This window comes from Amphibalanus amphitrite, unplaced genomic scaffold (assembly GCF_019059575.1).
Source record: "Amphibalanus amphitrite isolate SeventyFive unplaced genomic scaffold, NRLGWU_Aamphi_draft 001721F_arrow, whole genome shotgun sequence".
Classification (NCBI taxonomy): Eukaryota; Metazoa; Arthropoda; class Thecostraca; order Balanomorpha; family Balanidae; genus Amphibalanus; species Amphibalanus amphitrite.
The window spans coordinates 36756-59678 of record NW_024883214.1 but is presented as its reverse complement, the minus strand read 5'-3'; the positions used below and the strand labels follow the sequence as shown (position 1 = coordinate 59678).

The 22923-nt window shown below is 47.3% G+C and overlaps 2 protein-coding genes across 13 annotated transcripts; one reads left to right on the top strand and one right to left on the bottom strand.

The window, feature by feature from the left end:
• Positions 1-307: 307 nt before the first annotated feature.
• On the bottom strand, positions 308-4466 carry LOC122374830 (methyl-accepting chemotaxis protein CtpL-like). Of its 2 annotated transcripts, none has more exons than XM_043353828.1 (4): positions 4169-4466; positions 3395-3528; positions 2626-2907; positions 308-1401 (listed from the first exon to the last, which is right to left on the bottom strand). In XM_043353828.1, exon 4 carries the CDS (start codon positions 1355-1357, stop codon positions 575-577), a length of 783 nt encoding a protein of 260 aa, XP_043209763.1. In that variant the 5' UTR covers positions 1358-1401; positions 2626-2907; positions 3395-3528; positions 4169-4466; the 3' UTR covers positions 308-574. The 2 variants fall into 2 exon arrangements, with proteins under 2 accessions (XP_043209763.1, XP_043209762.1); XM_043353827.1 differs by having other exon boundaries at positions 4156-4447.
• Positions 3513-7703, top strand: LOC122374831 (frataxin, mitochondrial-like). 11 transcript variants are annotated; one of them, XM_043353834.1, is made up of 5 exons: positions 3513-3535; positions 5712-5854; positions 6173-6332; positions 6689-6795; positions 7088-7703. In XM_043353834.1, exons 2-5 carry the CDS (start codon positions 5715-5717, stop codon positions 7218-7220), a joined length of 540 nt encoding a protein of 179 aa, XP_043209769.1. In that variant the 5' UTR covers positions 3513-3535; positions 5712-5714; the 3' UTR covers positions 7221-7703. The 11 variants fall into 11 exon arrangements, with proteins under 11 accessions (XP_043209769.1, XP_043209764.1, XP_043209772.1 ...); XM_043353829.1 differs by lacking the exon at positions 3513-3535 and adding an exon at positions 4674-4692; XM_043353837.1 differs by lacking the exon at positions 3513-3535 and adding an exon at positions 4677-4699.
• The last annotated feature ends 15220 nt before the right edge of the window (positions 7704-22923 follow it).

Genomic DNA, 22923 nt, shown 5'->3' with positions numbered 1-22923 from the left:
GACCTGACCAAAAAATTGACCGAAGTGATATCGTCATTATTTTTGACGCTCTTTCGAACGCCGCCTTCCGCGTATCGCTACGTGGCCCAGGAGCCGAGTTACAAGGGGGGGTGTAACACCCCCCCCCCCCCCAGCAGGGCGTGGAAATCCAGGACCCCCAGCAGGGCGCGGGTTAATCGGTTTGACGGCCTAATGAAGCGAAACGAAATGAAACCGAGGTGTTCAACTATCCCTCTCAAGTCCTGTCGTTGATTGTTGAAGCTAGTTTTCGTCAACGTCTCAAGTAACTTTATTGTAACAAACGGTGTCGCAAAGACAAAGCGTTTATTGTCAAAGAAAATATAGGTGAGCCATTTCCACATGTCTCGTATGCATGGAGCACATTAAACGCCTTTAATGATAACGGCATTATTCTATCACCAGTAGCTATGATGACCCGCCAAAATAGCGCCTTTATATAAACTCAGGATCCAGCATCCGATGGCTTCTAGTGTCCATCACTGCGCGCGTTACTGTGACAGGTAATTGCGCAGTGCCGTACCGTCACCGGACCCTGCCGCCCGCGCCGACCCTCTCATGGGGACGGCGTCGGCGCAGGGTACCGGTCGGCTTTGGTCCGTTTGCTGAGACTGCGGTAGAGGCTATTGAGGAAGGCCTGGTGCGGGTCGACGGTGGGCCGCGGGGTGGTGACGCTCAGCCGCGCCTGGCGCTCCTCGCGCAGCTGGCCGCCCAGCTGGGCCAGCTGCTCGCCGGTCTCCGCCAGCCGGCCGTCCACGCGCTGCAGACCGTCGGCCAGCGCCGCCTCCGTGCGCTGCGCCAGCTCGGTGACCCGTCCGACGGCGGTGCGCAGCTCGGCCAGCGGCGCCGTCAGCGCCGCGCCGCCGGCCGCGCTGCAGGCGCCGCGCGTCTGGTTGTGCTCGGCCGCCTGGGAGGTCGCCAGTCCGGACACGGACTCGGACACGGCGGCCACACTCTGCGCCAGGCCGTCTCGCAGCGCGGCCAGCGCGCCGGCCGTGCCCTCCTGGGCGGCCGCCAGGCCGGCCAGCTCGGAGCGCGCTGCGGCGGCGCTGTCCGAGAGCGTCTCGAGCCGCTGCAGGGCGTCTGCCAGCTGACCGGCGGCGCGCTGCTGACCGGCCTCGAGCGCCGCCAGCCGCGACTGGAGGCCGCCCACGGTGCCGTCCCACTCGTCCAGGCGGCTGACGTGGCTCTCGATGGAGGTCAGCAGCCGCGAGACGGCGAACAGCTTCTCGGTCAGCACGTCGTTCACCTGCTGGGACGTCTGGCGGCTGACGAAGGCGGCCGCCGGGCCGCACGCGGCGCCGACCGCCAGCAGCAGCAGCACGGGACCGGGAGACATTGCGACGGACGGCGGCGCGTGTCCTCTCTCGGCGGACGTCCTCACTGCAATGCGCAGCGGCCGGCGCCGGCGCAGCCGCTCGGTTTGTTTATGACCGGACTGGGATCGCCGCCACAGGAATGTCCCACCACTGGCCAGACGGCACTGGACGCTTATACAATGGGAATCCCCGCGTTTACGTCTCCGTCGCCTCGTATCCGGAAATTTGGGCGACGTACAGCACAGCCGTCAGTCCGGATGGGGGGCGGGTACTTACAATGCGTCAATACACAATAGTCCGAGCCGGGTTTTCCAGGTCAACGCAGTTGCGACCGGATACCCCGCCATCGTTGGACGAAGAATACCAACCCTGTCCACCCACCGAGGCGAGCCAGTCGGCACGTAGCCAGGATTTCGCTCAGGGAGGGGCCACAGGTCGCGGCCTAGCGTCGTACCCCTTCCAAAAATGGAAAACGCCTCCGATATGGTCCACATTTTTGTGGGTGTGCAGCTGTTTTTATTTATTTTTATTTATTTATTTTTATTTTTTTTCGCCTTCAGGGGGGCATGGCCCCCGTGCCCCCCCCCCCCCTGGCTACGTCTCTAGGGAAGTAGCTAGGGGGGAGCACGGGGCCAGCTGACTGGCCCCAGCTGGGGCCAGTCACGTAAACCAAGCATGTTGTTAGGATGATTGCCGGTGATATGACGGTTACGTCTTGGTCCTGCGGTTCCGAAGTCCAAACGACAGAGCTACGAGCCGTATGTAGAGCCGCCTTTATTTTGCTGGTAAAAATATTCGTGTTGCCCGAAAAAAAAGTCTGACTGGTTAACGGATCAACTTAGAAGGGTCACTTTTGAAGGATTAGGCACTTTGTGATGAACGCCTTTGGATTGGGGCCTCAGCTACCTTGTCTACACGGTATACTGTATAACTCTATGCTCCGAAAGTTTCCAAACATTAGAATAAAAAATAAACGGTACCTGATGCAGACCTACAGCAATATCGATAGCAGCGCAGAGTATTATTTCATTTTGGGAAGACACCAAAAACGGTATCTTCTTTAGGTCCCAATTATTTTCAATGGCCGATCAATATCAGTACAACTCCTCACCACCCACTCACACTTCACAGGCAGCCAAGAAAGCATTGCACAAGTAAAATACAATATACGTTAAAACACCCCATACGATATGATCTAATAATACCCCTGATGCGAGTTACCGTAATATTGTCGCCTATGTCGCGTATTCTCTGAGCGTGTCACCTGAACTTATAGCAGCACTCCCACCTGTCCGCCCCTGCCGATCACCGCTGGGCGAGGTCGAGCGCCACCTCGACCTGGCCGCGGTAGCCGTTGTCCTCGATGGCGGCCAGCCGGGCGCGGTACTCGGCCGGCAGCTGGTTCTCGGCGGCGCCCCGCTCGATGACGTCCTTGTAGACGGCCGACGGGCGCCGGTCGCGCTCCGGCGGCGTCACCAGCTGGTAGCTGCGGCAGCGCAGCCGCTCGCCGGCCGGCGTCTCGGCCGTCACCGTCACCGGCCGGTAGATGCCCTGCTGGACGCCCTCCTGTCTGCGGCCCCCGGCGGTCACTCAGAGCGGAGCACCGCACAACATACCTACTGATAGTGAACGGGCCGGCCGTGGTACCTATCAAGCTAGTGAAATATATGTGACATTTTCAGCATGATCGTATAGCTAGCATTAGATCGGAGCCTCATTCAACATTGTTATCTTTGACTCATTGTTAGGGTTTTCCTAAAGCAGTGAAGCATTTGTGGACACCAGCAAGTAGTAAAAGCAGGGATCAAATATTGATCGGCTTGTAACAACTCATGCCACACAAAGCACTACCATTGACACATATAAACAAATTCTTATGGAATAAATGACTTCATGCAAAGGTTCTACACATATTGATCCACATGACCCAGCTAAATATAGCATGTGTACTGTGTAGTGGGTACTCCATGCAATTGTCAGGATGTCATTGTGAAGGCCTCAGCATATTGATGATCAGCTTTACCCTCCAGCCAAGAGCATCAATTGTTCTTACTTACTCATCAAGCGTCTTCAGGTGTTCCTCATCAAGTTCCCAAATGACTCCCCAAACATGCTTATCAGAATCTTCTTCAATTGTAGCTGCTGCTCCTTTCCAGCGCTTGCTGTAATAGTTGAAGTCAAGACGATAGCCCTGAAAAGTTAGTAAATGTTTAATTACATCACATATTCACCTAAGTATATCACACTGCAAAGCCTAGTGGGAGAGACTCTGGGCCCTGCATCCAAACTAAGCAGCAGTAACAAGACACAACAACACTGCAGAGTCAACCTGAACTCAAGTCATGAATATTTTGAAGTCTACTGCAAAGCAAATCATGTTTACCCACTTGCCAGTTGAAAACAGCACATGCAATGCCCCCATTAATCACCCAGTTAGGTACGTGGTATGAAGGCCTGAAATCATAAGGTAGTGCTATGTTCCCAACTTCCCAGCCAGTCAGAGCCAGAGGAAACCAATCAAGAATATCACTCAGGTAATTCAACTGACTGCACAAGTGTCTTCCAAATGTACCTAAACCATCCTTTCAGGAACCTCCTTATTACACTAAGTGTTTTTTTTTCTTTTTAACATGATACATGCAATTTTTACATTATCTCACGAACATACGCATACCAATGCACCCATACTACACACGGAGGCCACCAGGGGGAGGGTCATTCTACCACCAGTGCCGCTAAGTGGCTTGGCTTCAAGGCAAATATTTATCACCAACAAACTACAAAGGGTAGGTAGTTTCCTGAAGCCTTCCGTACCTACCTAATGTACTTACATCCACCTTTCCAATGGCAACTTTCTTAGCTGATGGATTGTTTATGTGAATCCTCTCCTTCAGAAGATTACTTCCATAAGCAAAATACATGAATGTGTTGTTTTTACTCATGATTTATTGAGATATTCTTCTTGTAATGACTGCAATACTCAGAGCCAAAGTTTCTTGGGCAAGCAGATTTGGCTGCAGGCAAGGTGGGCGAGAAAATCAATGAGAATACAAATTACAAAGCCTGCATGGCGCCGTGAATTCTTGCAAACGCAAGAATTCACGGCGCCAATCAATAGTCTCAAAAATAAAAACACAGCGGGCGCATCGGAAGACTTGTTCGATAGCATCACAAGCAAGAGCGGTTCGCTTTCAAATGGCGAATGACGTGAAAATGCTTCTTTGAATGACGTCAGAAAGAGACAACCTTAGGGTTTGATTGGACGTAAATCAGCCGTTTAGAGGTTGCTATGGAAACAAGAATGAGGCTTCTTTCACAACGGCCACGATCAAACAGGATGTTTGTCTGTTTTGTAGTAATTCGTAAAAAAGTGGTTTCTGTACCAACTCTGTTTTAATTTAATTATTTCTAAAAGAGAATTGGCCTCAGTAATGAAAAGAAACATTTAAAAGTAATGTTCAGGGCATGGCTGGCACTGGCACTATTTACGGAATACCATGGTGCTGCACTTGTTACCTACGTTTTATGGGGATAACTGGGGTGTGTTTTGGGTAATGTGCTGACTTGTCGAGCTAGAAGAGGGCTGCAGTCATTAGTGACATTTTTCAGAGTCAAAACACTGAAAAATCCAGCCCAAGGTATATAAAAACACTATCCAGCCGTTTTCAAAGGGAGGGGCCAAAGCTGGCCAAAAGGTCAGGTCTCTGATGGTTGTCAATGACAAAATTTACAGCTTTTGATTTACTTGGACTAAATGGTATTGAAAATGAGGATTTATGGACTTATCTTGCATGCATGTCATCATTTTTGTGAATTGCATTCCAGAAGAGATTTTACAGGGGTGAATTTGGTTTGGAAAGGGGGGACAATTAATTATGTTTTGGCCGCCCCTAGGCCCTAGCCCTAACCTTTGCCCAGTTCAAGTTGGCCCCTTTGCATCTGCCAGTGAGTCAAGAGGGATACCTAAGGGGGAGTTTAGGGGGTATGAAAAGATGACTTCTGTAGTAGGTCAAGTATCCCTATATGGCCAATTCCTGAAATATGGCAGGCTGATTGGCTGTATAGTCTTGCCTTGCTTTTTTTCTCTTCCATGGATTTGAACCTTACCTTGAGCATTGCCTAGGCATTGCTTAAGGTACTTACAAGCTACAAAGCAATCCTGCTTGCGCACTAACATAAAAACTAAACATTCGTTTTTATGTTTATTATGCTGCCACTTGGTGATACCTGTTGTACAGCATTTACCTATATTTCAGTGCTTCTAGCCTCATTAAAATGTGTTGAGCTGACTATTCACTAAAACAATATTCCTTAAATTGCCATAACTTTTCTAGTTATTTTTATCTGATCTCCAGAAATTTTCCTTTCATACAGGTCATGCTAAGACGTGCCTTTCTTCAAGCATGGAGAATCAGAAGGCAAGGCCCAGGTGTAAATCTATTGAGGAAAAGTCAAGCTTCAGTTACGTCAATGAAAAATGTGAGAACTATGTCATCAAATTGGAACCATGAAAACAGGTAGGTGCCTACTTATCTTGATATGTCTTAATACATTGGGTATTCAGAACCTGTTATATTACAGATATGGTGCTCTTTGTTGGTTTGTTACATATATCCATAAATGAAGACATTTGACAATATGAATGATCAACCTGTGCACAATATCATATAGGTAGGTACCTACATCAGTATCATGGATAAGTTATGCATCTATACCTCTCTACAGATTGCTGTCCTTACCTAGCCTGGGCTCCTCCCCATCTACTCAGTAGGTACCTCGGTGGTGCCTTGTCGTCCCCCTCGGCCGCTGTGTGACGGCGCCGGCTGCGTCGGCAGGTACCACGACCCGGTGGTGGTGGACGTCACGCCGCGTGAGCCGCTCTCGCCGGCCACCTACGAGGCCGTCTGCGAGGAGACCCTGGAGAGCCTCTGCTCGGCGCTCGAGGAGCTGCTCGAGACGGCCGCCAGCCAGCCCGGAGTCGACGTCGAACTCAGCGTAAGACCTCGCGCCGGCAGGCGGTCGGAATAGACTGGTCAGAGACCGTGTGAACGGTGCTTGTTACGGAAGCCGTAACTTTCAGCCGTCCTATAGGAAAATCCCGGGCTGTCAGAAGCCACCAGATAGTAACTGGAAGTCGAAGTTGAGAGTTCCCACGTGGGCACGGTCCGTCCCGCTGACTTCTTTCAAATAGCCGCGTCTGTCACCACTCACCACCAACCGCAGACCATCCTCGTTAGTGTCTCACATGCCTTTCGAGCGCCGGAACTTGTTCACCAACACACTAAGTCAGTTAGCACGCAGTAGCGGGCTGATTCCGGGCTGACGTCTGACTCCTGTTGGCCGTGCTCTAGAACGGCGTGCTGACGGTGAAACTGGGCGAGGCGGGCACCTACGTCATCAACAAGCAGTCGCCCAATCAGCAGATCTGGCTCTCGTCCCCCGTCAGCGGGCCCAAGAGGTAAACCACCCACTCCAAACGAATCGTCCACATGGGCCATTTGCCCTTTTTAGCGAAACGGCACATGTACTTCGTGGATAGCCTTGAGGTGAATATTACTGAAAAACGCTTGAACACACATGCTAGTTATGTGTCCACTCCACGTCTTATTCAGTTTCCAAGAATGTCTTGAATAAGCCGATAGATGCGGCCCAATATGCGTTAATTCTGGCTCGCCCCCAGCGGCCGACCCGCAGTCCGGTCGGCCCGCCCCCGGCCGCACGTCCTGACTGCCGACCTGCCGCCCCGGCAGGTACGATTTCGTAGACGACGGCTGGGTGTACCGGCGCGACGGGCTGCAGCTGCACGAGCTGCTCTCCCGCGAGCTCAGCCAGCTGCTGGGCACCTCGGTCGACCTGAGCTTGTGCTCACACACCGGCAGCTAGCGCCATCTCTTGTGGAGGTTGGTAACTGCAGGCTGTCACTGCGGCCGTCAGGCGGCGGTAGCGGCCGCGGAGAATGCTAGGACGGACGAAGGAGGCTGTGGTAAACCCGTAACTGGACTCGGGAGAGGGGTGGCTGATGTGGTACGATTGCTGTTGGTTGTAAAACGAGGTTCGCTGGTGGTATTGTATGCCGTGTATGTCAGTCGCCGTTTGTCCCCAACTAATCGTCATAAAAGATTCAGTCCTGGGCGAATCTCTGATCACCGTCAGAGAAAAGACAGACCTTCATGTTACACCTGACGGACAACGATTATTTCGTTTTGTGTGCCATTTGATGGGTAAATGTAAAGGGTGTGGACTATGGATGCTGTATGATAAAGATGTTTTGATAGTTTTGTTGCTGACGGAAAGATATATAGGCGTATGTTGAATTATGCCTTCAAGTGGCCTGTGAGAAAATAAATAGCTAGCGAAGTAGTGCAACTTGTGTGTATACGTTTTACCCTGCGCTTCCCACCAAATCCTCGAAAGGCGAATTTTAGGGGACAGTTGCAAACCTTACGTCGCAAGGTTGCGTCGTAATTATATCACATCATTTTCTTCTATTCCAGGGGCTCCGCCACAGGGGGGGTCGCGGGGGTCCGGACCCCCTCAATAATTTTCCTGGGGGGTACAGTACCCCCCAATATTCCAGATACATATAAGCTGGTTTTCGCGTAGAAATGACCATATCATTCACAATATGCATTTTGAATGTGTTGACAGTCGTATAGCTAAGGAACTGAAGATCTAGAAATGTAGGGAACCCTTATAATGTCGTAGCAGACGAAGTGCTCGACAGACCCTCGACCGACTCGACAGTGGCACTCACCGGTCATGGGATTACACCATCATTCCACCATTTTCGTTATTACTATGAATGCGCTTAAGATGGCTAGGATTAGCTAGGTATACTAGAATTTGGCTACGATTTTGCGAGGGGGGAGCATCCAGCTTGTAGGACACCTCCTATAGACACAACACCTGCCCTAAGAGAGCTTCAAATCGATCTGAGAATCCTCTTTCAATGGAAGATCCTATATATAGGATCTTCACTATACTATAGTGTCACTATGGTGTTGTGTATAGTGTATAGTGTTGTTGACACTATAGTGTCAGGGGGGGGGTCCATGTCGGTCTTTCAGAGCACCATTCTAGTCTAAGCATCCTCACACCGTTCTGAGGTAATCTGCAATAATCTGCACAGGGCTCTGAATGCAGGTTCGTAGAGGTAAGACATTCACAAGTCACAATCCCAACAGGATCCCCATTGCCTGACTATTGATTCATCATTCAAGTGGTGCATTTTGATATCCATTTTCAAGTCAGGATAGGTCACACTCATCACAGAGACTGAATGTCAGTTGTCAGTCTCTAAGGACCCCATGCTGCCATATGAGGGCAGGGCTTTCAAATCCCTACAATAACTGCTAAAGCCCTGAGCTTTCCTTTAAGTACGGCCTAGGAGGACTCTACACTGGCTTTAGAGCCTACGTAGATATCTGAGGGCCTATGTACAGGGTGGGGCAGCATAATCGGGAATGCTTTTTGGGCTCTAATCATGAGTAGGCATGACATTATTTTGATAAATTATAGCATGGCAATGAAACGCCCAAAAGTTGTGCATCATCTTACATGACTACATCCATGAGCATGCAACCTCCTGGAAAAGAGCAGCAAAATAGTTCGACGGTGCTCCAAGTGCTTTGCGCGCGCCCATAGACACTAATGTTAAACGAGTAAAACAAGAACATTTTGTTGAAACCCCTGCAATTCCACGTAAAGGTTGCTGGACAGGTCAACGTGTTATCACGGACAATAAGGATTGTGTGGGAATACTTAGGACAAAAGGTTAACGTAATCGTCGTAAAATAACTCTTAGCAGAGGACATACAGATGACTCACTTGAATATAAGGAAGACGCTCTTGAGCATATTAAAAAGAAACAATGCTCAAAACTTCAGCGACCAAAAATCTCACCACCGACTGGAATACGACAAAAAAGAATGGCAAGCCATATAGGGGATTGTATCGAGAATATTCCAGCGGTCATGCAAAGTAAACATCCTGTTGGGGTGATGGACCTATGTATGGGTGGTCTTCAAGGGAGGTGCACGTGGTGCACCCTACTTCATCGAGCCCAGATAAAATGAGCACCTCTGGTAAATACATCCGCACTGTGGCAGACTCATGTGGAGCCGTCGGAACAGAGGATCACTGACGGTCCAGATCACGTCTTACGAGGACTCTGTCTGTGCTGGTACTGCAGTGAGGACGACATGTTATTGTGTAGGGCACCTCCACCTGAGATGAACCAAAAACTTCTGGTCCTTCAACTCCGCCGATTTAAATCCGACCAAATTCTTTACATGGAGCGTTTTTTGGTAGAAGGTTAATGAACAACTTATCATCAGTAAAGACGGTCTTCAGTGCAAGGTACGATGCTGATGGGCGATCATGGACAAGCAGGAGGTTGCACGTGCATGCGCGTGCTTTTGGACCCGCCTTGAGAAGGTCATCGACGCCGAGGGCGGTCACATAGGATGAGAGATAGGTAAAAGGTGACCAATTGATGGGATGTTGCTAAAATAGTGCTTGGAGCTGTATTTTTAAATTCATGACCAAATAATCCCGTTTGATATTTATTCCCGATTATGCTGCCCCACCCTGTAGGTCCCTGAATTCCCAAGCCCATGCCAGTCACTGAGAGCCCAATGCGTTCTCTGATGGCCAATGCCGCCTTCATGGAGATTGGAGCGCGCAACACTGGCCTCCATTCCTCAAGAACGTCGATTTGAGAGGCCGCCATGTCGGTGTCAATAGGGCTCTGCTCCTCGGTTTTCGATTGGGGCATTCCACGTCAAATCAAACACCGAAATCCGTCATCCCCTTCGATTTTTCTGAAAATTTGTAGACAGACTGGGCATGGTTCAAAACTGAGTTACGTATAATATTTTCGAAATTTGATAACGTATCGCCGAGATATAGGTCATCGAATATAGCCAAAAATGCCAGATATCATTTTTTTAAATGCTTATAACTCTGGTTCCTTTTCAGGTATCAAAATGATATTAACAGGGTCTTGTAGGCAATTGATAAGGCTTTGATTTTTAATTATAAAATTAAATTGAAGTGACCTTGAAATGCATTTGACCTTGAATTAAAACAGAAAAATTAAAATAGCAAAAAACACGCCACCTTCGATTTGAGTAATTTTTACATATTATGTCCGGCACAATGTTCCTAACCATCTGTGAAAAAATTGGAGTGGGCCATTCATAACTTTCGCGGCAAACGCCGTTTTCATGCATCAACATCACGCAACCACGCGTGACCTTGAAAGACAGAGTCAAGACATGCTTGCTTGTGTACACTTTCTGAAATGAATGATTGCTGATTAGTGATATCCCAAACTCTGCGAGAATGGAAATGCATAGTCATCGTAGTCAAGCATTCACGTTCCATTGTAAAAGTGTCTCAGGCAAACGGTATTTTGCGGTGAATTTTGAGCCGTGTGGAAATGCATCATGACATAAATTCAACGAAAACATTATCACGCAACGATATCTTCCATGGGTGTAACTTTGTATACTTTCGAGGTCCCATGTGGGACCCCAATGCGAACATTTGGGACCCCAATTGTCATTTTGGGACCCCAATAGTGGAGGCCCCCGAGACGCATCAGCTACTTTGCAAACGGAGGTCCGATATTCATATAAAAGGTTCTCTGTTTAAATAGGAGGCCCCTTGGACAAATCGGAGGCCCTGTTGGACAAATAGGAGGCCCCCTGAACAAGTAAGAGGCCCCCTGAACAAGTAGGAGGCCCCCTGAACAAGTAGGAGGCCCCCTGAACAAGTAGGAGGCCCCCGGAAAACAGGAAGTCCCCTGGAGAAATAGGAGGCTCTCTGGACAAGTAGGAGGCCTCCTGGACAAATAGGAGGCCCTAGACAAATAAGAGGCCCCTAGACAAATAGTAAGCCCCATGGACAAGTAGGAGGCCCTCTGTACAAATAGGAGGCCCCCCTGCAAAAATAGGAGGCCCCCTGGACAAATAGGAGGTCCTAGACCTAGACAAACAGGAGGCCCCTTTCACAAAAGGAGGCCCCTGGACAAATAGGAGGCCCCATGGACAAGTAGGAGGCCCTCTGTACAAATAGGAGGCCCCTGCAAAAATAGGAGGCCCCCTGGACAAATAGAAGGTCCTAGACCTAGACAAAAAGGAGGCCCCTTTCACAAAAGGAGGCCCCCTGGACAAATAGGAGGCCCCTTTCACAAAAGGAGGCCCCTGGACAATTAAGAGGCCCCCTGAACAAGGAGGCCCCCTGGATAAAGAGGAGGCCCCCTAAAAATAGGAGCCCTCTGGATAAATAGGAGGCCGCTTGGAAAATAAGAGGCTACTTTAACCAATAGGAGGCCCCTTGGACAAATAGGAGGCCCCCTGAACATGTAGGAGGCACGCTGGACAAATAGGAGGCCTCTTGGGCAAAGAGGCCCCCTAGAAAAATAACAGGTCCCTTGGACAAATAACAGGTCCCTTGGACAAATAGGAGGCCCCCTGGACAAATAGGGGACCTCTTGAACAAATAGGAGGCTCCATGGACAAGTAGGAGCTAGAGGCTCTCGAATAGGAGGCCCCCTGGACAAATAGAAGGCTCCTTAACAAAAAGGAGTCCCTTCAAAAAAAGGAGGCCCCGGGACAAGTAGGAGACCCTTGGACAAATAGGAGGCCCCTGCACAAATATGAGACTCCTAGTCGAATAAAAGACCCCTGGATAAATAGGAGGCCCCTGGACAAATAGGAGGCCCCTGAACACGTAGGAGGCCCCCTAGATAAAGAGGAGGCCCCCTGGAAAATAGAAGCCCCCTGGATAAATAGGGGACCTTCTGGAGAAACAGGAGGCCTCCTGGACAAATAGGAGGTCCCATAGACGAATAGGAGGCCGCTTGGACAAATAGGAGGCGCCGTTAACCAATAGGAGGCCCCTAGACAAACAGGAGGCCCTCTGTAACAGTAGGAGGCTCTCTGTACGTACAAGAGACCGGCGCTCGACCTGTAGAAGCTTAGCTGTATGTACGCTAGGAGGCTCTCTGTGCAAGTAGTCGAAGTAGGAGGCTCTCTGTACTGTACCTACAATTACAAATAAGAGGCCCCCTGGGTAACTTAGATGCAACACAAATCGGAGGTCACCTATAAAAAAGCGGGACTCTGTTGGAATACCTGATTTAATAAATTATTTTCCTGATATTCAAATTACTTAGGTAATCCTCGTCCGCACATGGGGGGGGGGGGGCAGTGGTTGCCACACCCCCCACCCCGACCTAGGTAGTTTTTTCTGCTCTGCACTAAACATTTTGATTGCTAGAAGTCGGATATTTCGTATAGCTGCTGCTCTATCCTTTTTTAGCGTCCACTGAAAATTTCAAGTTTCTGTGGTTTTTGGTTTCGGAGATATGACCTTATTCTTCCGGTAATGTCATAACCCAAATGACAAATACCCAATATCTTGCGTTGGCGTTGGGTCTTGTGAGCTTTTGACACCTTGATTTCGGCCTTTTTTGTCAGTCTTACCTCCCACCTATCATGGAACATGTTGTTCAATGATGTAGAGATGCCAGGGTCAGGGTCAAGGTCAACCTAGGTCGTCTAAAAATATTGCGTTTTAGGCAAGCTGAATTTACTTTCGTGAAGTTTCTTTGACTGTATTTTTGGCAAAAGCTTCTCAGTTCATGATCTCATGTAATATGGACACATTCACAGTCGGTGCACACATCAGTATACTCGTACACACAGACACACACAGACATACAAACACATGTCATTGACCTTGAGCTAACTTGACCTGAAATGACCACAGCCAGCAAAAACCTAGTCGGATAGTGTGACAAAGAGGTTCTAGCTGGCTTGGCACCACAATACGGCAGCGTCATCGGTACATGATGAGCAGCGCACGTGATATTCCAACGGGCAACGGTGACCCCAAACAGCAACATTCTTTAGTTTGACCTGACCTGGAAGGTCAATGACTGACCTGATGAGGTAAAATTGGTATCATTGGATTCGTCACTTCCCAAAGAATCTGTTGCTCTTGACCGCAAGGCTTAAAATCTTGTAAGAAAAAATTGTGGTGATGTCGAATAAGATACCTAGGTACACAAGCAGCGGGCCAACCCATCATATACCGATGACGCTGCCGTATTAGTGCCAAGCGAGCTAGAACAGCTCTTTGTCACACTATCCGACTAATTTGCTGGCTGTGGTCATTTCACGTCAAGTTAGGTCAAGGTCAATGATATGTGTTTGTATGTCTGTGTGTGTGTATGTCTGTGTATGTACTGATGTGTGCACAGATCGGTTTGTGTGTCCCTATTACACTTGATCATGAACTGAGAAGCTTTTACTAAACATACAGTCAAAGAAACTTCACGAAAAGTAAATTCAGCTTGCCTAAAGCGCAATAATTTTAGATGACCTAGGTTGACCTTGACCCTGACTCTGACATCTGTACATCGCAGAACAACATGTTCAATGATAGGTGGGAGGTAAGACTGGCAAAAAAAAGCCGAAATCAGCGTGTCAAAAGCTCACAAGGCCCATAGCCATCGCAAGATATTGGGTATTCGTCATTTAGGACATGACATGACCTGAAGAACAAGGTCATATCTCCAAACCCAAATGCCGCAGAAGCTTGAAATTTTCAATGGACGCTGAGAAAAGATAGAAAAGCAGCTATACAAAGAAAATCAGGTTTCTAGCTTTAAAAATGTTAAGTGTAGAGCAGAAAAACTAACTTGGGGGTGGCGACCCTCCCCCCAGGTGCCGGCGAAGGTTAACCCTCACACTTTCTGGGGTCGGCTTACGGCTAGATTCCTTGCGCAATGCTGTGCCGTTAATTTTTTTCTATTATAAAGGCATTGTGTTTTATTGTCAAAAGTGAAAAAGCCAGAAATTTTCGTCGATTTCGGATGCCGCGGGGGATATTTACATACAATGTCACCCTGCTGGCCTGGATCCACCAGTAGGGTCAGGTGACCTACCATTTCTTTATCGATATTAAAAAAAAAATCATGGCATCAGAGCTGTGACGAAAAATAAGTGGCCTAAATCCGATGAGAAAACTGGATTTGGGGGTACCCCATGTTTGGCTTCTGAGCCTCTGGTCCCCCAATGAAAATTTCTTAGAGGAGGCCCTGGCGTGGCTCGTAAATTACCGCTTCCGCAATTGGAGGCCCCTAATTGCTTGGAGGCCCCCACTAAATGGAGGCCCCCTTGGACGTTTGGGACCCCAATGGTGATGTCAAAGTTTCACCCATGATATCTTCACGTCTTTTGATCTTCACTATACGAAAGAACATACATTTTGAGTATGTATGGGGGATTTCTAGTTAATCCGATAATAAATATGGCAGTTAGAGTCCTGCTAAGAGTAACATGTCGCCGGCTGAGGCGGGATCGGCCGACGCGGGAAACGCAGCAGTCACAATTTTGTGTTTACACGTTCATATTTCAATTGTTTACCAACCTATTTTCAGAATTTTTTCACCATAAGATTGCCTGTACATTTCTTAGTCTTCTCACAAAATTTGACGCGAATCGAACGTAATCAGCGGTAAGGAGCGCGATGTAAAGACGGAACCGTTCCGTTCCGTCCCGGCACAGTCTACAATTCAGGCGGCGCGTAGCGGTCGGCGCCGGCTGCCGAGTCGCCGCGTCGCCGCGGCGACAGGATGTTCACTTTACACCGCTATTACTAGAACAGTTGTGAACCGATTTTCTTATTGCTTGCACGATGAGATGTGCAATTCAATTCTGGACAGGTAGCCATAAGTAATTTCGCATCAATATTATGAGATATTGGCGAAAAACAGGAGGGGTGGGGCGAAATTCACTCTTCCCCCTCCACTGCGCGTGCTAACATACGTTTGCATATGTGCCATTTTCTTCAAAACTTATGAATGGCCCACTCTAATTTTTTCACAGGTTGTTAAGAATATGGTAGGCAATAAAATATATGAAAATGAGCCAAATCGAAGGTGGCGTGTTTTTTGCTATTTCAATTTTTGTTCTTAAGAACAGAGTTAAGCAAATTTCAAGGTCATATATTTAAGTCGATGCAATTCTAAACAAATGCTTAAGAAATTACCTAAACAGTAAGGTTTATTTCATTCAAATCAAACAAGTACAACCAAAGTTATGGTCGTTCAAAAATATAAAGATGCAACATTTTGTAAAAATTTGATGCCCTATATTTAGAAGACCTGTGGTCACAATGTGCAAAAAACATCAATGTAATGTCCGGGGCGACACAGGAACTCGCTCACAAATTTATAATGAAATCGCTGATGGTAAGGTGCAAAACAGCCGATTTTTGTTCGATTTGACGTGGAATGCCCCGATTCCTTATGCAATCTGAACATTGGTTTTGCAGTTTAAAGCAAGCTTCTTCCAATAAAATTGTTAAGTTTCTTTGTAGGAACTATAAAAAAGCAATTTTTCATCGATTTCGGGCGCTGCGGTGGGGGGGGAGAGGAATCCCCTTGAATGCCACCTTGGATCCGCCAGTGAGGTTTTGTGTTTTGGGTCGGACCCCCCCAATCCCAAAACCGTGGCGGAGCCCCTGTTCTATTCATTATCGAGGCTCTTACTCTAAAAAGGTCATGTATATGTCATCAATAGACGTTTGGATGTGAATGCTAAAAATTACCGTGTGTAGTCAAAATATGTCATATATTCCAGAGATATTTCGGGCTGCTGCTGGTTTACAATGTATTGAAATCGCAGGTGGGTGGTAAGGGATTGGCTGTCCGAAATAGTACTTTTTGCTGGCCGTTCGGGGTCACCCTGAACTGCTTTGGGCTCGGTGCGCCGCTCTCTCACAAACATGTTACCGGGCCCAGCTGACGGGGAGGGGTAGCGGCATGCCCCGGCCATTCGCCCATCCGTCTGCCGCCACTCGGATTAAGATCGATAGATTAGTTTGATGCAGAGAAGCATACGTCACCCGCCGGACGCCGACAAAGATTTCTGATAAGTCCTTGTTTGTGCCGAATGCACTTCTTGCGCAAGGTTTCCTAAAATACGCGTTGCGCGTCCCTGCACATATCAGTGCCAACTCTAGAGTGCGTCTTACCCTTTGACGCTGCGGATTTCAGCAGTGTCGACTCTCGCGACAAGCGGACTTTCTTCCACGGTAAAACCCCGTCTCCCTCTCCGGGCTCTTGCCGTTTGTCCAGGGCTTAGGTTTGTTGTCGCAAGATTATTCACTCACAACCATTCTATACACTTCAAACATCGTATGCTATAATCTATTGATGTGTGAAAGAAACACATTGTACTGAAAGGAGTACAAAGTGTTTTAACCCTCGCCCGCACATGCCATTTTCCCATCCTAGAACGCACATGGGGGGGGGGTTGCCACCCCCCCCCCGCGCCATTTCGTTCCTGTTGGAGATAGAGCTTAGCGGTAAAGACCAAAAAGATTCTTTGGGAAGAGACGAATCCAATGATACCCAGTTTTACCTTCTCAGGTCAGTCATTGACCTTCCAGGTCAGGTCAAACTAAAAAATGTTGCTGTTTTAGGTCACCGTTGGATATCAAGCGCGCTGCTTGTCATATACCGATGACGATGCCGTTTTCTGGTGCCAAGCCAGCTAGAACCTCTTTGTCACACTACCCGACCAGGTTTTTGCTGCTGAGGTCATCTCAGGTCAAGTTAGGTCAAGGTCAATAACATGTGTTTGTATGTCTGTGTGTGTCTGTGTGTATACTGATGTGTGCACCGATTGTTTATGTGTCCATATTACATGAAATCATGATCTGAGAAGCTTTTACCAAAAATGTAGTAAAAAAATTTCAAAAAAAAGTGAATTCAGCTTGCCTAAAACGCAATGATCTTAGATGACCTAGGTTGACCTTGACCCTGACCTTGACCTCTGTACATCGTCGAACAACATGTTTCATGATAGGTGGGAGGTAGGATTGGTATAAAAGGCCGAAATCAAGGTGTTAAAAACTCACAAGGCCCATAGCCAACGCAAGATGTTGAGAATTGGCCATTTGGGTCATGACATGACCTGAAAAACAAGGTCATATCTCCGAAACCAAAAACCACAGAAACTTGAAATTTTCAGTGGACATCAAGAAAGGATAGAGGAGCAGCTATACGAAAAATCTGCCTTCTAGCTCTAAAAATGTTGAGTGCAGAGCAGAAAGATTACCTGGGGGGGGGGGTGGCAACCACCCCTCCCCCCATGTGCGGGCGAGGGTTAAACATTCAGTTATGAAAGAAAATATCGAAAAGTGTTCGCATGTTTTAATGGTGTGTGTCCTCTGGTAGTCAAACCATTGATGTACAGTCAGTCTTGAAAGGGCCGTGCATCGGTGCGGTGGATCCGTGAAGCCCGACCGTTGAAGGGTTGCTAAATCTGAGACTCACCGAACCAATTGACCGGGGAGATGAATGAGGTCAGTTGGTTCGGTGACTCAAATTTAACTGCCCTTCCCCGGTCGGATTTGTTGGATCCACCGCAGCGAAATCATAGGAAAAGACCTAGATGCACCTTGACCTATGATGTATTTTCTCGCTACGCTGTGACGCTTTCGCTATTTCACAAGTTTTTTATTTGAAAATGCCGTAGCGAAAACGATTCTATGTTCAATTAACTTTGGTGACCTGAAAGTCAGTTTCAGTTCAGTGTTTTTCATATTAGCGGCTATTTTTTGTTTTGCGGGTGAAACTTTCCATCTCACTGACACTTTCATCTGAAAATAACAGCAGTTGGCGACTTTCTTGTAGCAAAAATGGGTCCTAATCTAAAATGGCGCGATAAGTATTTACTCGGTAGTTTTTGACGAAGTTAGGAACGACACCAACCGCTGTAGCCAGGCGACCGAAATGCGTCTATGGTTGAAAGTGGCGTCTGGCTGCCTCACCCAAGTGGGGATTTTTCCGACCTAGCACGTATTTATTCGTAGAGGGCAAGCCATAGGTAGAATTGTAGCCAGATTGTGCACAGATGTTGGCTGGTGTGTCCTGGTGAGAATTTTACCTGTAAATGTGCATAATCAACATAGTATATGGGGATCAATTGGACCCCCCGCTCAGCCGTTTGGCCCCTGATCAAGCTAGAGCTTCGCGGAAAAGTCAAGCGCGCTGCCTATGACTAAATGAGGCCAAATATATCCAATTTCAAAGTCCAAGGTCATAAGCTGACTTTCCAAGTCAGTTTAATGACCCAACTAAAGCTGGGAAATCGAGACCTCTTGAAACTTCGCAAAGTTAGGGTGTTACGGGGTATTTTGGGGTGCTGATCACGAATTTCATGTTAGTTTTGATCACAGACGATGTCTTTATGCATTTAGGCCAGGTCGGGTCAGGTCAGGTTAGATCAACTAGTAGGCGTCCTGCCCGCCATCCATAGAAGTGTCACCTACTACTGATGGCTTCGTAACATGGAACGAAGGCACCAGAACTACTTCGTAAATATTCAAATGGCTGCTAAAATCGAAATCAGCACCAAAAACTACCCTATAAACAAGTAAAACTCGAAAAAGTGAACCAAGGTCATCAAAAGGTCAATGACCTTGACTTGACCTTCACGTGACCTTGACACCCACCATTATGCATGGCACCAACATCATTTCACATATTTGAACGTTTAAAACCACAAATAGACTGGAAACCGCGGATAATGTGAGCTGGCATACGCCGAATCGCGATTCCGGCCAAACATGGTCTCGAGAAACATGCCACAGGTCAAAGGTCAGTTGGGTCAGAGTCATGAAGTTTTTAGGTTAGATGTAAAATTGATGATCTCGAGGGCACCGAAAGTTTCGGCGCGATCGGCCGCTTTTTGCGCGAGTAATTTGCGGAAAACCATGGGGTTTTATCCGACCCCTTCCCTCTCCCCCTCCCCACAAGTGCGATGGTTAATAAGGTTACGGTATGTATAATTTACGCTTGTCATCCTATTCCTAATGAATGTGTCTCAGAAAATATGCATCATATAAATCACGAAGTAAAATTATTCGCCTATTTCCGGAACATACCTATATCGTGCTGTTTGCCCTAGCGCTCCTCGAGTGGGGTGTTAAGATACTCTAATGTGAATATTCCGTGTTCAGGCAAGTTTCGGCAGCCAAACTAGGCGTTGCCTTGTGCAGGAGAAAGTGGCGAATTCGATAGGATATATTTCGGAGTGGAAAAGTGTGGAGAACATTGTTGATTTCCTACATTTATTTAGAATACCATTCCTTCAATATGGTGTCTGTAAGGGTTTTTGTAAAGGGCATTTTTGTGACCTTAGTAAGGTTGTGGCATACTTTCTGTTTGCCATTCCATTCCTAATAAAGGTGCCTTTCAGACGATATGCAACTTTAAGACCTCGCAAGATTAAAACCAACAGGACAGGACAATGAAATTGAGCTATACTTTCGGGCCTTGCTGAGCCCATTGAGTAATCACGCATGAGTGTGAACTTTGGGCGCATTTTTCCTAGTTTTGCTGTGGACATACAGATAAAACAATGCCATATATGAAAAATTCAGACATTTCTTAGCCCCACTGACACAAAAAATAAACAAAAATCCAAAAAAAGATTTTTTAAATTAAGAGGCGCTAGATCGGAAAAATCCCCACTGTGCAATAGGGGGGGGGCGAAAACCCATGGAGCCTCTGCGGAACGCTCCCCTCGGTAAACTCCGAGTGCTCTTTCCAGTCCGGGGACAGGTGGAAAACTCGTGTTCAGCTAAACTATTTACTTTATAAGCTCTTTATAGCTTGGGCGCAATACGCATCAGGTAGCGATGTTGATAGTACTTTTCTAGCAGCTACAGTACTAAAATGTGTTTGTGTGGTGCCCTCTTATTGCGCAACATATGATCCTCGCTTTACCGTCTTTATGCTCTTATGCAAATATTAATCCCATCTTTGCATAATGTGCGTTTTCTTATATGGCCATTCTTTGCATATAGCAAGTTTGTTTCGTCAATCCTACCTCATACCTGCTTTTCACGTTTTTTCTTGTTTGTATTGCAACATCTTACCTTGCATCCCAGGAGCTGGACATTTATAGCCCTGCGTAGTATCATTTGACCTCGCCCACGTCGAAATCGCGGCGGCTGTCAGTTGTATGTCCTTGCATTGCTTAGTGTCCATTGAACTCAAAGCATCAGGGCTAGTAGCGATAGCCTCTTCCAGGGCTCAGGAAGGACATAGTCGGTTTTGCACATACTTTTCCATGCTCTTTCGTGTGTGGGGTCACGGATGAACGTTTCAGTTGAAAATTTAATGGTCTCCTAATGCACGATATTGGAGTGAGTGAAGACTCTTTGATCCGTAAGGGGCATCCTTTCATTTCCTCCCATTGAATCGTATTGTAAATTGTGGAAGTCTCAAGGTTGACCACCCAACACTGGGTTTCCAAAATAAAAAAGGTTAGGTAACCGTTTCATATTTTTCGTTATCAATGGTTGAAAGTTTCACCACCATGGTGTCGGCTGTGTAGCAAGAACGAGCATTTTCTTTTCTCTTGAGGTGATAGGTCAGGTAACTGCGTAGCGCTGTTGATTTCAGAGTTATTTTAGAAAAACCTTATGGGAATAGTTGGAACGCCTCCCCAGCAAAGTGCGGAGTTTGCAATCGAATTTGTGCACAAAGCACCCGCACACGTGCTGAACAGCATCAGCATTCAAAATGAGATGATTGCGTTGAAATGCGATTTGTCTGAAACTGAAAGTGGCCGGGCCGAGGCGGAGGTGGCCGCCGGCGCCGGGCCGCGCCCCGGTCGGTAAAACTTGACCTGCCTGGTGTTGACGCGAGAACAAGACGGAATCGGGGCTCAGCCGCCGGGTCCGCCGTCCTAGGAACTATAAGCCGCTCTGCCTCGGCCAGTGACTATGCACGGAGGTCTGGGCCGGACTGTCGAGCCGACGGAGAGGGAAATTTGATCCGCCCCGCCGGACCGGCCAGCTCGAATTTCTCCAGTCAAACTTGGGCGAAAAGTCCGCCGTTGCCAAACATCACCCGTAATGTCTGGTTGTGAATAACTTGCACTTTCTGTTCTTGCCTCGATTTAATTTGTTCTTCATCCAAAGGACATTTTCAAGACACTCGCTCTAATAACTGTCCTCAGGACGAGGGGCTTGGTGCCACTCTTGCCTTTTTCGCCAAACTTTAGAATTTGTATAACTGCTGCGTTATAAAGTTTTCCAAATAGGATGCTGCCTCTCCTTTTTTTGCCATCTATGAATTTCTTATTCCCTTGCCTCTAAGTTGTTCCAATTTTACACTATGTATCCGTTTTTTTTTTGTTTTTTTTTTTTGTTTGACGTGGTGAACTGACCTGAAATGGCCTGGACTTCGTTTTTTTTAGGAAATGTGCCAAATGAAAACCGTATATTCCTAACTTGGCTGCGCCTCACCGCCGTTTTTACGCTATTTCCAAGAAGTCTGGGTAGATGGGCGGGTAGCGCCACCCTAGAGATGTCAATCGGATACCAACTTTTTCGTATACCGGTACCAAACCGATACCAACTTGGTATTTGGTATTTCAATCGTAATGGGTTTGGTATTTTGTTGGTATCATGAACCCTCACTTATGTATAAGAGGCTAAGAAATCGGTAAAAAGTTGGTATTTTCCTCATTTTCCCAAGTTGGTTTGGTTTCGGTATTTCTCCATGGCTTTGGTTGGTATTTGGTTTGGTATCGGTATTCCGATTTTCCGTAATTGACACCACTACGCCACCCCCTTCCCCGGCCGGACGAGAGTTAAACTTCTGACATATTTGAGATAATCAGCTTTTTCCCCTTTAAAACACAGACAAATGCCTTTGATAACTTGGATCGTTAATCGAACTCGTGTTGCAAACGATAAGATCCCTGCCACGAGTGTGACGGAGACATGTCACCGACGTAACGGGATTACCCTGGCTGGCTCGAGGCGCTGCTTAAACGGTGAAATCGTTGCATAATCTAACCTATATAACTATCTACCAACGCATCATTAACGTAAACATGACACATTAAGGGTTGCGAAACGCCAGCCGTGTTCTTCAAATTAACGCCAACTTAAACCACTCTTTGATACATGGAATATCCGCATGGTACGGATGATTTCGAAAGAGGTCAATGCCAGCAAATGAGTCCTACACGAGAGTGATAACGAAATTTGCTCGAGTTTTCTGCATATATGATGCATGTTCATCTCAGTTCGTTATCCAAGTTTTGCCATGGAATTTTAGGACAGTGTAAGTGATAAAATCTTGGGTATTCCACATCACGAAAACGCAAAAGCCTTTTTACCTCCCATTTCGTTGTCAACTAAACCTATAAAGATAATCATAATTCTTCCCTTGGCAGCGAACGAGTAGGTATACATTAAGCTACAGCGGGGAAGTGTACAGAGACTCGGCAATGATAGCATGTACTCGGGGGGGGGGGGAGATGGATCACTAAAGGCTGTACTCGTATGTTTGGATGCAGGCTAAACTAAAGGCAGAACAACTCGAAACATGATTGAGCGTAATAAAGTGATGCTCTTTGACACACATGCAAGCTCCACAATGCTCCCACGACAGTTATATTTGTATAGTTTTGAATCTCCCGTCTACGATCCATTCAGTAGATGCCAACACGTCTAGCGGTAGTGCCGTAAAACCCTAATG

What these genes read in the sequence shown, in the direction of transcription:
- LOC122374831 (XM_043353840.1), top strand. Translation starts at nt 4,803, where the DNA reads ATGGCTGGCACTGGCACTATTTACGGAATACCATGGTGCTGCACTTGT. An exon ending in AATTGGAACCATGAAAACAG is followed by an intron (nt 5,855 to 6,172) that starts GTAGGTGCCTAC and finishes CTGCGTCGGCAG; the next exon opens with GTACCACGACCCGGTGGTGG. An exon ending in CCCGTCAGCGGGCCCAAGAG is followed by an intron (nt 6,796 to 7,087) that starts GTAAACCACCCA and finishes CCGCCCCGGCAG; the next exon opens with GTACGATTTCGTAGACGACG.
- LOC122374830 (XM_043353828.1), bottom strand. Translation starts at nt 1,357, where the DNA reads ATGTCTCCCGGTCCCGTGCTGCTGCTGCTGGCGGTCGGCGCCGCGTGC.